At 46.4% G+C, this 17,271-nt stretch overlaps 1 protein-coding gene across 1 annotated transcript in view; it reads left to right on the top strand.

Annotated features, from left to right (window-relative positions):
* Hacd3 (3-hydroxyacyl-CoA dehydratase 3) overlaps nucleotides 1-17,271 on the top strand; it is a 37,163-nt gene that overhangs the window by 17,811 nt on the left and 2,081 nt on the right. Inside the window, 8 exon segments of the mRNA NM_001106831.1 lie at nucleotides 1,041-1,114; nucleotides 1,830-1,994; nucleotides 3,270-3,321; nucleotides 6,284-6,394; nucleotides 9,641-9,768; nucleotides 13,715-13,827; nucleotides 15,052-15,158; nucleotides 15,700-15,831. Coding sequence (NP_001100301.1) covers nucleotides 1,041-1,114; nucleotides 1,830-1,994; nucleotides 3,270-3,321; nucleotides 6,284-6,394; nucleotides 9,641-9,768; nucleotides 13,715-13,827; nucleotides 15,052-15,158; nucleotides 15,700-15,831 — 882 coding nt within the window.

The raw sequence follows: 17,271 nt of genomic DNA, 5'->3' as shown, positions 1-17,271 counted from the left end.
AGCTTTGTTCTGTTTTCCAAGAGTTGTGCTGGTATTGTATGCTTAAGGATTCAGCCTATGAACTGTTCTACTTTAAGGAATGTATGGATTTAGAATATAGTTGCCACTTACAGCAAGTGTTAGGCAGGTTGAACTAAATGGCCAGAGGAGGGAAGAGAAACCCAGAGGGAACCAAGAGAAAGCAAAGAGTAGAGGAGGAGTGTCCTGTGGAGTCTCTGGGTCTAGTGGTCATTGGCACTGGACCAAGAGAGAGTCACGTCACAGCTTAGGGATGGAGTGACTACCTCCAGGATTGTTCTCAGCTCTGCCCGTCCTCTGCCCTGTTGCATTTGGGACTGCTAAAGGACAGGCAGGCTTCTGCCTTCATTCTGTCCCTGGATGGAAGGTTTTAATTTAAAGTCATCTTTGAGTTAGTGTTCTCTTTGTCTCTGTCTCTCTTAACCTTTCTCTTTCTCTCCCCATACCTCTCTCTCTTTGTACTGGGACTTGAACCCAGGGCCTGATGCATGCTGGCAGATAAGGACCTCTGAGCCACACCCAAGTCCTGCAGCCTGTCTTAACCCAGTCAGGATGGCACAGATACCTGATGTTTTTTCTACTCAGGATTTAGAATAAAAGTAAATGGGAAAGTTAAATTTTACATATGTGCCCCCTTTGGGCCTTTCTCCTCCTCTTCCTCTTCTTCCTCTTCCTCTTCTTCCTCTTCCTCTTTTTCTCCACCTTCTTCCTCCCTCTTCTTCCTTCTCCTCCTCTTCCTCCTCCTTGTTCACCTTTTTGCTGCTGTTGTACTGGGGGTAGCAGGCCGTATGAAGGTATCTTAAATGGTCCAGAGCAGCCTGTCCGTAATCGTGTAGCGCTCCTTTGCCCACAGTCTGGCTTATTCAGCGGTTGGCTAGCTCTGCCCTCGTGCTCCCATGCTCCCACACTTTTGATGGGAACTGTTAACTTTTGCCTTCTTTTCCAAAGCACTGTAGCTGGCTGGGTTTGGGGTGGCCTTACTGTGCTTAAATTCACAAAATCCACATTTCTTTCATTTGCAGCTCAGGGACACGGTGCCAAAGGAGACAATGTCTATGAATTTCACCTGGAGTTCTTAGACCTCGTGAAGCCAGAGGTATGTTCTCTGCTTTCTTGTAACCGTTCCACTTTAAGAAGTGTGTACTAGTAGTTAAGTGACATGAAGGGGAGCAGTGGGAGTGATGCTGTTGCGTTTGGAACAGACACGGTTGTGGTGGAACAAATGCTGCTGTGTTTAGCTGCCGAGGAGTGGGAGTGCCGGAGAGCCAGGGCATCAGGGCTGCATCTGGGCTTGGCCATCATTTGTGATATGAACGTCCATTTTTTTCCCTCATGAGTTAGATAAGGGCTCAGATGACATCTCTAGCTCGCTTCCAGGTCTGGTATTCTCTTATTCTAGTGATGGCAGAGGAGAGTCAGGCAATAGCTGTTGAAGCCCTCACTGTAAGGTTTTCATGAGCATAGAAGCAGTTTCCTTCTTTTAGCGTTAGGTTCATACTTCTTGCCTTGATCTATGAATCTTCTTGTGCAGGAGCTCATTCTGTGGTGGCTCAAATAGTCAGCCCCGGCGTGGGTGCTGAGAATTTGTCATGGGCTTCCCATAGAGGCAGAGTGAGAAGCCAGAAAAAGACACTGCTGTTCTTACCAGCTGCTCTTTCCAGGAGCTCTTGGTTGAGGATGTTCTCCACGTATCATGGCTTGTAGCAGCAGGGACGGAAGAGGGAGACACCATGCAGCTTCTCTGTGAAGCCACACAGCACAGTGCAGTCAGTGCCGGGAAGGAGTTCTAACTCTGTCGCTTTCTCTCCCAGCCGGCATACAGGCTGACCCAGAGGCAGGTGAACATCACAGTCCAGAAGAAGGGGAGTCATTGGTGGGAGAGGCTCACCAAGCAGGAGAAGCGCCCACTGTTTTTGGCCCCCGACTTTGATCGCTGGCTGGATGAATCTGATGCAGAAATGGAGCTGAGAGCCAAGGTGAGCAGGCTAAGCCCTCACTATTGAAGATGAGCTCCTGAGGGGTTGATAGGATGGGGACACGTTACACACTGACTCAGGCTTGCACATGGCTGTAGATGCTCATCATGTAAGTGTGGTAGGCGTCACTCGGGGTTCAAATGCTGTTATCTCAGGGCCAGGTTAAGGTGATGGGGTCTCAGGGAAGGTAAAGTACCATTCTTAGCACATGTCAAAGGTACAGAGTCAAAAGTCTCAGAACTGATGACACAAAGCTTGGGCCTGCTGGCCAAGACAGTGTTTGTGGGGTCCTGCTCCCACCCTCTGTGCTCTCTGGAGGGAAGTCTGTCCAGGCTACACTTTCAGAGTAGGGAGTTTTGTTTCCATATCCTTTGGAAATTTTCTGCATGAGAAATTCACGTGTTCCCTCCCATTTCTTTACTGAATCGTTTCCAGTGTCTATGCTTAGGATCGTAATCTCACACTGTTTCACGTCGTCCCAGTTGTGGCCATTGCAGGCCCTCACTTGGCCTTGTGTCTCCCAAAACTTCACCATTATAGGTGTTTTTCCTTTTCTCTTCGCTCTTCCTTACTTTCTGGCACTCTGTAATCAGGTACAGCTCGTATATCCTTTGCTTCAGTTCTAGAAGAACCATTTCTTAAAGGAGCTATCTTTTTTAAAATTTGATGTGTATTGGTATTTGTCTTCTTACAAGTCTGTGCCCACAGAGGCCAGAGGAGGGCATTCAGATGTGGGTGCTAAGAATCAGACGTAGGCCCTCTGGGAGAGCAGCCTCTCCAGGCAAGCTGTCTTATTTTTGGAGAGTGACACTAGCACCCAGCTCAGCTGAGAGTGCGGAAGTACAGGTGTGCAGACTCTCGCATACAGATACTGAGAAATAGACCTTCATGTCTCTGTCTGTATATCAAGCTAACCATAAGTTTACACTGACACCGGCTGTGATTTTAGCTTCTGAAAAAAGCAAAAACAAAACCCCACAGCTTACACTAGGAACGCAGCCTCTGGAATGGCACTTCCTACCCTGAGCTACCACTCTGGTGCTATAACGAGCTGTCACAGCACAGGATGGCCCCAGGCAGTCTAGCTGATTAGCCATTGGATGGGGTACTACGCTCACTGCTCAGACCATGAACTGCAGCAGTCTCTCAGTCGAACACTGAACACAACGGGAAGAGGCAGCCTGAGGGGGTCAGGTCAAGCTCCCGGCACCTGGGCCTGTGTGGCTTCTGGGAATTCTAACTTGTATTCTTGAAAATTTTCTGTCTAAATTCTAGGAGGAAGAACGCCTAAATAAACTCAGACTAGAAAGCGAAGGCTCCCCTGAAAGTAAGTGTCTGAGGGGGTTACCAGTCAATCTGTGATGGGCTGGGTAGTTGTGGCATGGCGGGAGAGTGGGGAATTTCACCCTGATGCAAGCTTGGGCCAGTTTATGTTTAGTTTTAAGCTATGAACACCACACTAAAGCCTTACCCTTTCTCTCTGTTTGGGACTAGCCTTGTCTGAGAAACAAGGCTAACGAAGCAGAAAAAAACCTTGCTCTTATGGACGGACTAAGGGCAGATGACACTCGCCTTGTGTAGGTAGTGGAAATGTGCCTACACATAAAATTAAAACAAAAAAGATAGCTCTTTAAGAAATGGTTCTTCTAGAACTAAGGCCACACTCCTTCAGCCTGGTATCTTCTGCCACTTGAAGTTTGAAGGGCCGTCAAGGATGCCAGTGGTTATCAGTTCTCAGGGTGAGAAGTGTTCTGCATGCACGTCTGTGCCATGTGCCTGTTGGGTGCGCCAGGAGACCAGAAGAGAGTGTTGTAGCTCGTGAAATAAGTTATTACTACTTGTGAGTCACCATGTGGGTGCTTGGAACCAAACCAGATCTTCTACAAGGGTATCAAGTGGTCTTGACCACCGAGCCACTGAGCTGGCTCTGTAGCCCCTGTTTTTTTTTTTTTTTTTAATAGTTGTTGTTGTTATTATTGTTGTTGTTGTTGTTGTTATTATTATTATTATTATTATTATCATTATTATTATTAGAGACACCGGTCTCTTAGCTGGCCTGGAATTCAGTATGTAAGCCCGGCGACTGGCTTTGAACATGTAGAGATCAGCCCGCCTCTGTCTCCTGAGTGCTGGGATTAAAGGTGTGTGCTACCCCACCCAGCTCTAAAGAATTTTAGAAAAAGATTCATCGTATCTAACCAAACGTTTGTTAGAAGGAAGGTCTGTGAGTGAATATATAACGTTTGTGGTGATGGTGCCTGGCTGGAACAGCCGCCCGTTACACACACTGCTGGGAAGCACTAGAGGAACTCGTGGTGTGGAGCCCCATGAGCTAAGTGTCCCAGTGGCAGGCTCATGCAGGTCTTGGGAAATCCTCTGTGAAGTACATTACGAGGTGAGGCTCGTTCCGAATCGCAGCTCTGCCATAAGTACAGGAGGAGTAGCTTTAGACTAAAGAAGTGGTTTCTAAATTGTGTTCTCTGGTCCCTCAAAGTTTCCCAGAAATGCTTTGAAGGGGTAGATCTCGCAAGAAGCTCCACTTTGATATAGATCTTGTGTTTTACACACCTAAGATTCTGAGTGTGTGTGTGTTTGTGTGTGTGTGTGTGTGTGTGTGTGTGTATTGTGTTTTAAGTGAATTTAAAAAAAAAACTGGAGTGATCACAGATTTAGAGAAATCATCTTACAAGATAAAAACCTAGTCTCTAAAGAGGATTAGTGGAGGCAAAGACCAGCGTAAGGAGCCACCTGGATGAAGACAATGCCTGCACAGATCTGAACTGAGCCTGTGGAAACCACACAAGGGTGAAAGGAGAACCCTGACGTCATAAAGGACTGACGTCACAGACTTGGGACCTCCACACTGAGCCACAGCACATGTGCCTGCCTCCACATCACATCAGCAATAGTAGTGATGACGATGATGATGATCACATCAGCAATAGTGATGACGATGACGACGACGATGATGACTGTGATGATGATGATGATTGTTTTGTTTTTAACTTTTGCAACAAGGTTTCAAAATTGCCTTTGGCTGGCCTGAAACATACTACATAGACCAAGCTAGCCTCAAACTCACAGATATCCTCCGGCCTCTGCCTCTAGAGCGCTGGGTACCAACATGATGACTGGCCCAATAATAAAGTTCTGTTTTGAAAGCCACCTCTGATATTTAACCTAACTTTTTTTTTTTAGTGTTTTTTTTTTTTTTCTTGGTTCTTTTTTTCGGAGCTGGGGACCGAACCCAGGGCCTTGTGCTTCCTAGGTAAGCGCTCTACCACTGAGCTAAATCCCCAGCCCCTTTTTTAGTGTTTTAAACTTGGCATAGTTAAAAAAAAACAAACCCTTAAAACATGGATTTTAGCATGCTAGACAAGGCTTTAAACTTTTTTTTTAATCATAGTTTCCTGATGATAGGGTTCTTCATGCTGGGGAAGGAAGTATACATTTTGCACTGTGAAGAAGTTTAAATGTATTACAGTTGGTGTCTTTTGGCTCTATGAGATGGGCTGGTTGTTGTTTGTTTGTATTATTAATTGGTTTGGGAATCAGCCAAGTGTTGATGAGAGCACTGATAACACAGTTGGCCTGGGCACCAAAAACTGAACACCACCTCTCTGCCCAAGACTGTTCTCCCCTCTTGTGAGGGGCTGTGAGGCCAAGCCTTTCTGTCGACAGAATGAGTGTCCACATCTTCCTGTCCTTATCCTGCTCAGCTCCTAGCTTATCCCATCAACCTGAAGACTGCCTGTTCCCCAGGCTAGAGTCTTTCTTCAGAAGACATCCTCCATCTGCCTCTGCTTGTACGTGGCCTTCCAGCCCATCATAAGCTCTAGGAGGCAGGGCTGTGCTGTCCCTGTCTTTGTGTCCCCGTCATGCCTTTCACAGTGTCTGGTACATTGTGTTCAGACAGGACTGGCTCCATGGATATACGACCAAATGTTAGAATTGGCTTTTGTTTTCATTCTTCCTATTATGTGAGCCAGTTTGACCTGCATAATCTTAAAAAAGCAACAAACAAACGAAACTCAAAACCCAAAACCAAACAAACAAAAAACCACCCAGAGTGCCAGAGAAGAGGAACTGTGTTAGCTAGAGCAAGGGCTGAAGGGAAATAGATTTCCTGCGTCCACAGCCAGGGCTGCAGTCTTTCTCCTGAGCTGGTCACGGCTGTGAGTGGAAGGAAGCAAAGGGCCACCAGGTAAAGGAGGATTAGAGTTGTCTAGTTCAGGGCTTCCCTCCTTTCTTCTGGTTCCCGTGGCTCACTGTCCTGCTTTGCTTTGCAGCTCTTACCAACTTGAAGAAAGGGTACCTGTTCATGTACAACCTCGTGCAGCTCCTGGGCTTCTCCTGGATCTTTGTCAACCTCACAGTGCGGTTCTTTATTTTGGGAAAAGGTAAGGATGGAATTTCATCTACCTCAGCTGAGGTGGCTCTCTCTGCCATGGATGTGAACAGATGCCCTGACCTTCCTGCCCTTCCTGCCCTTCCCTGTGCTTTCCCCACACTTGTTTCCAGATCCTGGTGGAGGCTGACCGGAGCAGGCCCAGCGCTTTCACTTTTCGGATGTGACACATGGCATTGAGTTACTAACTCCTCATGTGTCTTCATCAGTGAGGAATTTCTGGGGAAGAGCCACTAGGGTGGTTTTGTGGAGCATTTAGAAAGCTAACAGTAGCATAAACAACAGGAGGCTAAAATTAATGTATAGCTTGTTTCTCCTGTTTGATCATAGCAGCTTGTAAACAAGCACTCTCAAAAAGATTAGAGAGAATAGAGTTTCCAGTGGTCTGAGTTAGGTCAATTGACTGTTCAATTTCTTTTGCAAAGTAGGTATGGGGAAAATAAAATTATAATAGAAAATGCACACTGTTTGAGAAGAGACATGAACTCTTTTTTTCTTTTAAAGACTTTTACAGATGGTTGTGAGCCACCATGTGGTTGCTGGGAATTGAACTCAGGACCTCTGGAAGAGCAGTCAGTGCTTTTAACCACTGAGCCACCTCTCCAGCCTGAGAAATGGCCTCTTGTGGAAAACCCCACTGTCTGACGCTGGATTCTGCACCTGCGGGTTGAGGCAGCTGAGCTGCTTAGCTGAAAGGGGAGGAGCCATGAATTGTGTGTGTGTGTGTGTGTGTGTGTGTGTGTGTGTGTGTGTGTGTGTCCCCGACACTGGACTCCGGGTAGCACACTGGCAGACTAGAAAAGCCACATGCTTTAGTCCCCTGTGAGCAGCAGCCCTCATGAGGTCCCATGAGAGAATGGGGAAGTCTCGGCTGGCGCAGTTACTCTGAGTCTGGCTTTGTCATCCTGGAAGGAAAACAGGGACCTTCAGGTGGATGGGCGCTCACGGTGTCACCCTAAGGTGGCAGGTGGATGGGCGCTCACTGTGTCACCCTAAGGTGGTAGGTGGATGGGCGCTCACTGTGTCACCCTAAGGTGGCAGGTGGATGCTGAGGGTTTTGGCGAGACTGCTGGCTATAGGGCTGGCAAGAGGGCTCAGAAGGTAAGGGGGCTTGCTGCCAAGCCCCAAAGTCTACCTCCACCACCCACGTGGTGAGGTGAGAGAACCAACACCCAGAATTGTCCTCTGCTAACCACCTGCACACCATGGCATGTGTGCAGCCACACATGCACTACATGTCACAAAGCATCATAAGACATTGAGGCTATAAAGTGATCCAGTCCAAAAGCTGTCAAGTGAAGCTGGCCTGCTGGCTAATTGGTGATCAGTTTTCACCTGTAATTTATATTTCCTATGGACCCTCTTAACTGAGGGTTTAGATTAAAAATATATAGATAATGATTGTATCTGCCCATGGCTTTCTTTTTTGTTGTTGTGGTTCGGTTTTGGTTTTGTTGGGAGCATTTGGAGATGCGTGTTGCTGTCTCAGTGACTCAGAGGTGCTGTGTGTGTTCTGCAGTCAAGGGCTAGGAATCCCCCACGTTCTCCAGGGTGCAGGACAGAGGATGGTCCTGCCTCGAATGTCAGTGATGCCTGCTTGGGAAGTACTGCAAGGAAGAATGCAGAAACAGTGTGTGCAGGCAGGGCTGGTAAAGATGGGGAGTGCCTGAGGCATGTGTGAGCCTCACAGCCCTGCCTTGTGTGAGCCTCACAGTCCTGCCCATGTGTGAGCCTCACAGTCCTGCCCATGTGTGAGCCTCACAGTCCTGCCCATGTGTGAGCCTCACAGTCCTGCCTTGTGTGAGCCTCACAGTCCTGCCCATGTGTGAGCCTCACAGTCCTGCCCATGTGTGAGCCTCACAGTCCTGCCTTGTGTGAGCCTCACAGTCCTGCCCATGTGTGAGCCTCACAGTCCTGCCTTGTGTGAGCCTCACAGTCCTGCCTTGTGTGAGCCTCAGTCCTGCCATGTGTGAGCCTCATTTGGTCATCTTGAATTTTTATCAAATAATTTATTGAAACAGTCTGTACTCTTATTAGACCATTTATACAGTAATGCACTTAGAAATGTTTCAGAGGACAACCTTGTGTTAATAAGGCCTTTAAAAATTGTTACCTCGGGGTTGGGGATTTAGCTCAGTGGTAGAGCGCTTGCCTAGCAAGGGCAAGGCCCTGGGTTCAGTCTCCAGCTCAAAAAAAAAAAATAAATAAAAAAGAGAAAAAGAAAAAGAAATTGTTACCTCTTTTTAGTTAGGATAGATTCTCAAAATTCTAAGAATTATTAGTCCTAAGGTACAAACACTGTGAAGGATTTTGAAATCTAATTTTAAAGATTAATTTATTAGGGGCTGGAGAAATGGCTCAGTAGTAAAAATACTGTCTGCTCTTCCAGAGGACTTGGGTTGATTTCCAGCAACCACATGGTACAAATGTCTATAAGTCCAGTGCTAGGTGACCAGATACCTCCTCTGATCTCCCATGGCCAGAGGGAGTGCATAGACGTATGTGCAGGCCAAACCACCAAACACGGTAAAAACATAGTAATAATAATAATAATAATAATAATAATAATAATAATAATAGTAATAGTAATGGTGATAATAATAACGATGACGATGATGATGAACTTTTGAAAAGATTTAGTTTTTAAAAGTGCGTGCATGTGTGGGAATGTGCAAGTGAATGTTCCTGTGGAGACCAGCAGAGGGAGCTGGAGTCGTAAGTGGTTGCGAGCTGCGGGGTATGGGTGCCGGGTACCAAACTCAGGTTCTCTTTCCGAGAAACGTGTGCATCTCCCTGCAGAGCCATGTCTACAGCCTTCCTGTAATATAATTTTACTCAGTACTTTTATCTTTATGTAATTGAATTTTTGATTGCCCATATAATATAGATGTTAGAGATTTAGCTTTAAATTAGAAGAGGTAATCTGAAAATAGTTACCACGTTGTCTTGTACACAGATTGTTCTCTTCAATAGATGGTCACAGAATGGAAGCCAGGCATGCCTTCGTCTTTGTTTCTAACCAGGGGAAGGAAGCAGGGCCTTTGTGCTCACGCTCTGGAGATAGAGGGGCTCCTTCTGGGGGTCCTGAAGCCTGTTCCGCATAGGGTAGAAGCACGAACCTTACTTCATGTCTGTTTTCTGTCCTAAGTTCTCTTCCTGTAAGGCATGGTCTCAGTGGAGAAGCTGCCTCTGCTAGATGACATGAACTGACCGACCATCATGTATGTTTGTGCCCTAGAGTCCTTCTATGACACGTTCCACACCGTGGCTGACATGATGTATTTCTGCCAGATGCTGGCACTAGTGGAAACCCTCAATGCCGCAATTGGGGTAACGAATTCCCCGGTGCTGCCTGCTCTCATCCAGGTATGGAAGGGTTGCCTGTGAGAACAAGCGGTGAAGGATTTCAGTATCCAGTGGGCGGGTCCCAGTGCGCCAGGCTTCAGTTACTAAATACTGATTTACATAGGCTGCTCTGTAGACCAGTTTATCCTCAAACTCAGAGACTCTCCTTCCTCACAAGTACTGAGGCTGTGCACCACCATGCCTGGCCTTGAAGGGAAAATTTAAAGCACTGGTATTTTCCAGATCATGTTTTCACGTGGCTGGCCTGTTTTGTTATTTATTACACTTTCATGAAGTGATAAAATTATAAAGAGCTTCTAACCTAGGGAAGTTTGGTTTTCAGGCAAGAGCAGAGAAGCCTTCTCTTGATTTGATTAAGAAATTCCTGCTCCCCTGCTCTTTCTGCAGTGTGCTGGTGGCTTTAGCTGCTAAAGGTTCGCAACTGGAAATGGTTTTGTTTCCTCCAATACCTCTCCGCTCCCTGTCAGTTATTATCCTTGGCCTGCTTCTTAGCAGGTCACATACTGTGAGGAACACACTGCCAACCACAGAGGCAAGCCGTCGGGCATAGTTGCCGCTCTCATCTCAGTGCTGATTTTGTGTGCACTGTGTGCTTGTCTGTCTGAAGTAGTAGTCAGCACAGCAGACTGTATTATTTATGGGTTTTTCTTCCCTTGGGAAGAAGCTGTCCATTTAGTTTAAAAAGTAACTGGTAGGAGTTGGGGATTTAGCTCAGTGGTAGAGCGCTTGCCTAGCAAGCACAAGGCCCTGGGTTCGGTCCCCAGCTCCGAAAAAAAAAAAGTAACTAGTAGTGTGTGACATTTTATCTTGTATGTGCAAACTATGTTAAGTAAGAATTCAGGGTTTGTTGTTGTTGCCAAGTGTAAGGGACAGACTCAGAATCACCTTCTGTCTTCAGGGTACCTTTCATGTGGGACATGGTGGGTACGAAGCTTCTGGGCCTGGACAAGGCTTATTTTGACATGGAAGTGGGGGCTAAATTTGCCCCAGGTTGGCTGAAGTACTTATATATCGAGGGGTTACTAAGCATCGTGAGGGCAGGAGCCACTCAAGTGAACAGCCCCTGGATTCTGGGCAGGAACGGTAGGAAAACAATGGAGACAAAGCCTAGGAGGCAGGGGGGTGAGAAGAGCAAAGAGTCTGGCCCGGTACTTAAGTAGCTCAGGTGGTCTGGTGAAGACATTTTCTGTATGAAATAATCATGGGCCAGGAGACTAAATGTGCTTGCTTGGCTCTGCAGAAACACTGTGGAGAATTCTTTCTGAGGAAGCATGGCAGGTTAGGTAGCTGGGTGAGGAAGCGCACTGCTAATGTGGATAAGGAGGGAGCTACTTAGTGATGAGTAGGTCAGAAAGTGAAGTGGCTTTGGGCATGCAGAGCTTAGCTTCACAAGGTACGGAGATGTGAAGCAGAGAAGTGAGACCTCTCTCGTAGAGCAGATTCCAGAGAGCTGCTTGTGACAGTGACATAATTACACTTGTGCCCCCCTCCTCCATCCCCACAAGTCTTGTCACAAAACCTGTCTTAAGTGTCGGCCTTCCTAGAGGAAAGGGACAGACTGTGAGCCGCATAGAGTAACCCCAGCACGGAGGCTAAGGGGAGGGTCTTAAGTGTAAGGCCAGCCTAACGTAGCTGGTGAGATCTGCCTCAACGAAACAAAACAGCAGACTCTGAGACCTCCAGAAGGATCTGTCATACAATTCCCGTCTCCTTGCTGTTTGCACAGTCCTCACACTACAGACCTTAAAGTGATCCTCAGCCACTGCTACCCTCAGACTCCAGACGAGTCTGTTAAAATTACCCTCGGGAGCCAGAGAGACGCTCAGTGGTTAAGGGCATAAGTTGCTACTGTGGAAGACCTGAGTGACTACTCCCAACTACCTCAGATTCCAGTGTTAAGAGATCTCTGCCTCTGGCCTCCAGAAGTACCTGCATTCACATACACATTATTAAAAATAAAATGAATCAAGTTGGAGAGATGGCTCAGAGGTTAAAAGCACTTCCAGAGGTCCTGAGTTCAAATCCCAGCAACCACATGGTGGCTCACAACCATCTGTAATGGGAACGGATGCCCTCTTCTGGTGTCTCTGAAGACACATACATGAAATAAACAAATATTAAAAACAAAACAAATCAAAACATGGAGAGTCTAAAGTGGATTTAAGAAATAAAATAAAATGATTCTTTTTTTTTTTTTGTTCTTTTTTTCGGAGCTGGGGACCGAACCCAGGGCCTTGTGCTTCCTAGGTAAGCGCTCTACCACTGAGCTAAATCCCCAGCCCCAAATAAAATGATTCTTATAAAAAACTTTGTCTCAAAGAATTTACAGATTGGTTTCCAAAGAAAATGGGAGGCTTCCAAACAAAAATCATAAAACCAAAGACACAAGACATTTGTACAAGAAATAGCAGAAGCAGCAGTAGGAGGAGCCATGGTCATCACAGCTGTGAGTTAGGGCTTGCAGAATAGAAAACATCCCTGTGGCAGTTGGACTGTGGAGGCAGGTGGATCTCTGTGAGTTCCAGGACAGCCAGGACTACATAGCATAACCTTGTCTCAAGGAAGAAAAAAAAAAGAGGTTACATCTATGTTACAGTTTACAGAAATGGCTGGCTGGCATGGTGATGCATTCTGGTACTGCAGCTGTTCTGGCGTTGCGTGTGGGTTAGTTTAATAAATACAGAAACAATTACAGAGGAATACATGTGGCATGGGTTATGAACTGCAGAGTGCTAGGCACACGAGTGCTGGAGAGACAGCTTAGTAGTCAGGAGTCCTTGATGCCCTTTCAGAGGATGAGTTTGGTTTCCAATACCCATGTCAGTGGCTCTCAACCATCTGTCACTCCAGCTCTAGAGTGTTGAATGCTGCCTTCTGGTCACCAAACCATCCGCATACAAGTGGCACATATACACATACACATAATACTCCATGAAATAGCATGTTATGTAGGTGGCATGTACCAGCACTAGGCTGTGTAGACACGCAGGGAGTGGTGAGCACAGGACAGTATTGCATACAGTAGAGCAGTCACTGTGTCTGTGATGCTCTGCTCCTTACTGCGGGCTGTGGAGGCCCCCATGCCCATTGGCAATATCCTTTATACTGTGTGTACGTGTGCGCGTGTGTGCGCGCATGTGTGTGCGCGCGCATGTGTGTGTGCGCGCGTGCGCTTTTGATACTGGAGAAACAAGATAACAACTCTGTTATAAAGGATCTGGTAAATGTGCTTAGGAAATACTAAGTCACACAGAGCAGAATTTAACTAAAAGAACGAAATGCTCCTGGTTCTCTCAGCAGGAGGAGCACGATTCTGCCCTGCAGGCAGGATGACCCTGGGCAAAGCTGTCTGGGAGAGCAGCCCTTGTCTGTCTGGAGACAGCTATGATAACCAGTCCTTGGGACTTCTGTCTCTGTGAAACATGGTTATATGCTCAAAGTGTAACTTGGGCCCTACAACCATACACACTGCTGGGTTTCTACTCAGTCTGGCTCCCTTTGTACATCAGCCAGAACCAGTTTTGCGCTTGTATTAAAGGTCTTTTCCTTTATTAAACCCTAAGTGGTGGAGTGGCTTCTCACTGGGGAGGCATCTTCTTTCACTCTAATGTACGTTATGTAGATACATGCACAGAGAAGTACCCCTTTATCTAGAAAGACTGGTTTGTAACAAGGGAGCATGAAATGGCTCAATGGGTAAAAGCTCTAAGCCTGATAACCTTAATTCAATTCCTGCAAGTCAGGAGGAGGAGAGCACTGACTCCTGCAGGTTCGTCATGGCATACTCCCTTCACCCACCCACAGTGTAAGACATTTAAAGACTAAAAGAGGGAGCATGTGTAAGTGCATGCATGTGCTGTGGGTATGCAGACAGATAGGTAGGTATGTGCACACACAGATACATACAATATTTAAATTTGCCCACTCTTTTGGATTTTTTTAATAGTTTCTTGGAAGAAATTTTATTCTGTTTCTCGTTTTCGGCACCATGGAAGAAATGCAGAACAAAGCCGTGGTTTTCTTTGTGTTTTACTCATGGAGCGCAATTGAAATTTTCAGGTGCGTACAAATGCTTGCTCACCGCTGGAGTGTGTGCTGCTGCTTTGCCTGGAGTTTCATTTGGTTTGGGACTAGGATTACACATGCGAGGATCCCAGTGAGCAGTGCGCTTTGCAGTGCTAAATCAGACCGTTTTAAAGCGCAGATTAGAGCCCAGACTGTAGGGCCCAAAGAGAACCAAAGAATGAAAGACCCATTTCATTACAAATTCAGGGTCTCACTGTTGTGTTGTAAAGACCCAAGGCCCACCAGGAGGGAAGGAAGTACTTGAAAAGGAAGACAAGGTTGAGGCGGCGATCCAGGCTGGATGGGTTAGTTAAGAGCGCCTTCCTGAGGGCACGGTAGGTAAGCGACTCTCATCTTTGATCGTAGCTTACCTAATTTTTTCACTCTTAAGGGCTGAGGCAGGAGGATTGCCATGAATTTGAGGTCAGCCTGACCTATACACTGAGACTTTCAGAAACAAAACAAAAATCTATCCAATTGAGCAGTGTTCCGTTTTTAACCCGTCATCCATACTTCCTGTTTTCCCATTGTGTCGCACGAAGTGGGGCATCCTCAGCTGGGTTTGTATAGTGAGTTTGTCAGGGTTCCTGGTGCAGTGGGACCGGGCAGTGATGCTTGCCTGAACCATGTTCTGTTGTGCTTGGGTCTGTACCCTCCTGCATGCTGGACACAAAGATTTGAAACAGATTCAAGGTCTTTGATGATAACATTTTGAAAGAAATTGATTTCTTTGATTTTTTATTTTTATTTTTTATTTTTCATTTTTGAGACAAGGTCTCACTTTGTAGCCTTGTCTGTCCTGGGAACTCAGATCTGGCTGCCTCTCCCTCCTCTGCGATGAGACTTAAAGGCATGCACTACCATGCCCAGTGTGATGTCTCTTTAAGACTGAGCATTTCTGATTCTAGATTAGAGGGTCTTGTATAATTTTATAGAATCATTCATTTATCCAGAGGCAGTTTGGCCTCTCTACCTACTAGGAACATAGATGAGAGCTAGGAGTAGGTCCCAAGCACCCAGCATGAGGCAGAACAAAGAAGGTTCCTTGGAGAACACACGGCGCCTGTTGGTAGAATTCACAGCTTGGGGAGGTGGGATGGCGTCTGATGGGAGTTTGTGAGGACTGTCATTCTGTTCTGAGCCACGTGCTACAGGTGGAGGGCTAACTGGTATTTGAGAATGCTCATCTAGGGTGGACTTTGACTTCTGTCCCCACAGGTACCCCTTCTACATGCTGTCCTGTATTGACATGGACTGGAAGGTGCTTACGTGGCTTCGTTACACTATGTGGATTCCCTTATATCCCCTGGGATGTCTGTCAGAAGGTACATTTAGAAACTTTAGGTTCATAGTATAGCTCTCAGAGGTGCCCATGTGGCTAAGAGGCTGGTTTTCTCTCTGCCAACCTTAGTTTAATCAATATGGTGTTGAGACCTCAGGGATTTCGTCCTGATGGCCTCTTTCCATGTCCTGTGTGTGTGACTGTTCCCGAGACATGGGGTCGCATTGCAGAAGGTGTGGACGCTGGGTGCCCCTGTGCTGCATGCTTTGAACTTACATGCTATTCTCAGTATTCCAATGAGAGAGTTTATTAGTAACTTCATTTTATTATGACAACCCCCTACCCAGTAGATCGGGCAGGAGCCTCCCCCAAGCCCCCCATTCTATAGGTGAGGAAGCAGAAGCCAGTGCTGAGCTGTTCTCAGCAGTCTGCTGACAGCCTAGAGGCAGTGGGAGAAGTCTGGGAGCTTTCTGTACTTGGGGGAGGAAACATCTCCTGCAGCTCAGGCTGGCGCTGTGAGGCCTGAGGTGCCGGGTGCTGATGCTGCAGCCTCCTTCCATTTGCTTATCACTCTCTGTTTTCAGCTGTCGCAGTGATCCAGTCTATTCCAGTATTCAACGAGTCAGGAAGGTTCAGTTTTACTTTGCCATATCCATTGAGGATGAAAGTCAGATTCTCCTTCTTCCTTCAAGTTTATCTTGTAATGTTATTTTTAGGTAAGTACTACCTCTGTGTACATGTCGTGTTTCAGACAGGATAGCTAAGTGGTTCAGTTTTAGCATCCTTATACTTCTACTTCTGAAAGAGTGGCTGGGGAAAGGTTAAATTTGCGCTGACAGACACAGGAGAGAGTATTCTGCATATGGAAATCCTTCTCTCAGGTCTGCAGTAGCTGAGTTGTGACTGCTCGGTCAGTGGGGGTTGTCATATATGTGGATATTGAGGAAATACATACATTATCTCCCGATGGACCACTAGAGCCCTTTTAACAACAGCCGGAAATAACTGCTGCCTCCTCTGACCTGCTGGGGCTGAGGAGGAAATGGAGCTGTGGCAAAGGCAGGAGGTAGTGATGGCCTCTGAGCATCGAGGTTGTCGGGAAGCACTCTGCTCATCATGACCATCTTAGGAATTTAGGTTTGTGTCAAACACAAGTTCTAGATTTATTTGTAAATGCTAAGAACTAGGTTTACAAGAAGTAAACCTTAATTCCTTGAAAGCCATCGTAACTCAGAGGAGTCCCTTTACATGTCAGTATTCGACTTGGTAGATTTAAATAAACACAGCTTTATTAAACGAGAATTGTTATCAGTTTCTGACGACCAACAAGTGGCCTGGGAGGTGCTTTTGGTTCCAGGATTTAGACTCAGCCAGAAGCCTGCTAGGACTGTGGCTTGTGTAGATTCGGCCTTCTTACAGCCAGAGCATAGTTCTGAGCTTACTCTTGTCACTGCCACAGACCTGTCCATGTGGCTGCTCCTGATATGACTAAGAGACACCTAGGGGCCACAGCACTTTCCGGGAGGGACACTTAACAGTAGAATTGCAAGCCATAATTCAGACTGGCAAGGCTCAGTACAAGAAAAGGGAGGGAAGGGGTCAATAATGAACATCTCAGAGCACAAGATGAACAGTACAAACATCCTGAGAAGTTAAAAAGCCAAGTGATCTCCATCGTTTACTGTGGGAGATTACACCACTTAGGAGGTCCCCGATCTATCAAGACAGCCCTGTGTGCTGGCTGACATTTGCAGTCACAGCAGCAGGGGGACTGGGGCTGGAGGACTGCCCAGGTTCAAGGCCAGCCTAGGCAATAGAGTCAGGTCCTGTCTCCAGGGAAGAGGGGGCATACTTTAATATGCACTGACCCTATTAAGCAACACTAACAAAAATCGATAATTGGAGAGTATGTGCATGTTATTGTTCAAAATGAAGTCAATCCAAAATGCACAATTTTGGGTCTTAACCAGGTAGTGTATGTTCATAGGTCAAGGAATTTTTTATGCACATTCTTTTTTATCCCTGTTGTACAAGTGAAGGAACCAAGGTGAGGCTAAGCTACAGAACTTAGTGGTTAAATAGAATTGAAACTTGCATTGTACTTCTAGACTGCAGTTTACTATGTTTTCGTGAAGAGCCTTCCAGCTCTGATTTGG

This window comes from Rattus norvegicus, chromosome 8 (genome assembly GCF_021556685.1).
Source record: "Rattus norvegicus strain SHRSP/BbbUtx chromosome 8, alternate assembly SHRSP_T2T, whole genome shotgun sequence".
Taxonomy (NCBI): domain Eukaryota; kingdom Metazoa; phylum Chordata; class Mammalia; order Rodentia; family Muridae; genus Rattus; species Rattus norvegicus.
Note: the sequence above shows the minus strand (reverse complement) of the source record. Positions and strands in the feature narration are given on the sequence as shown.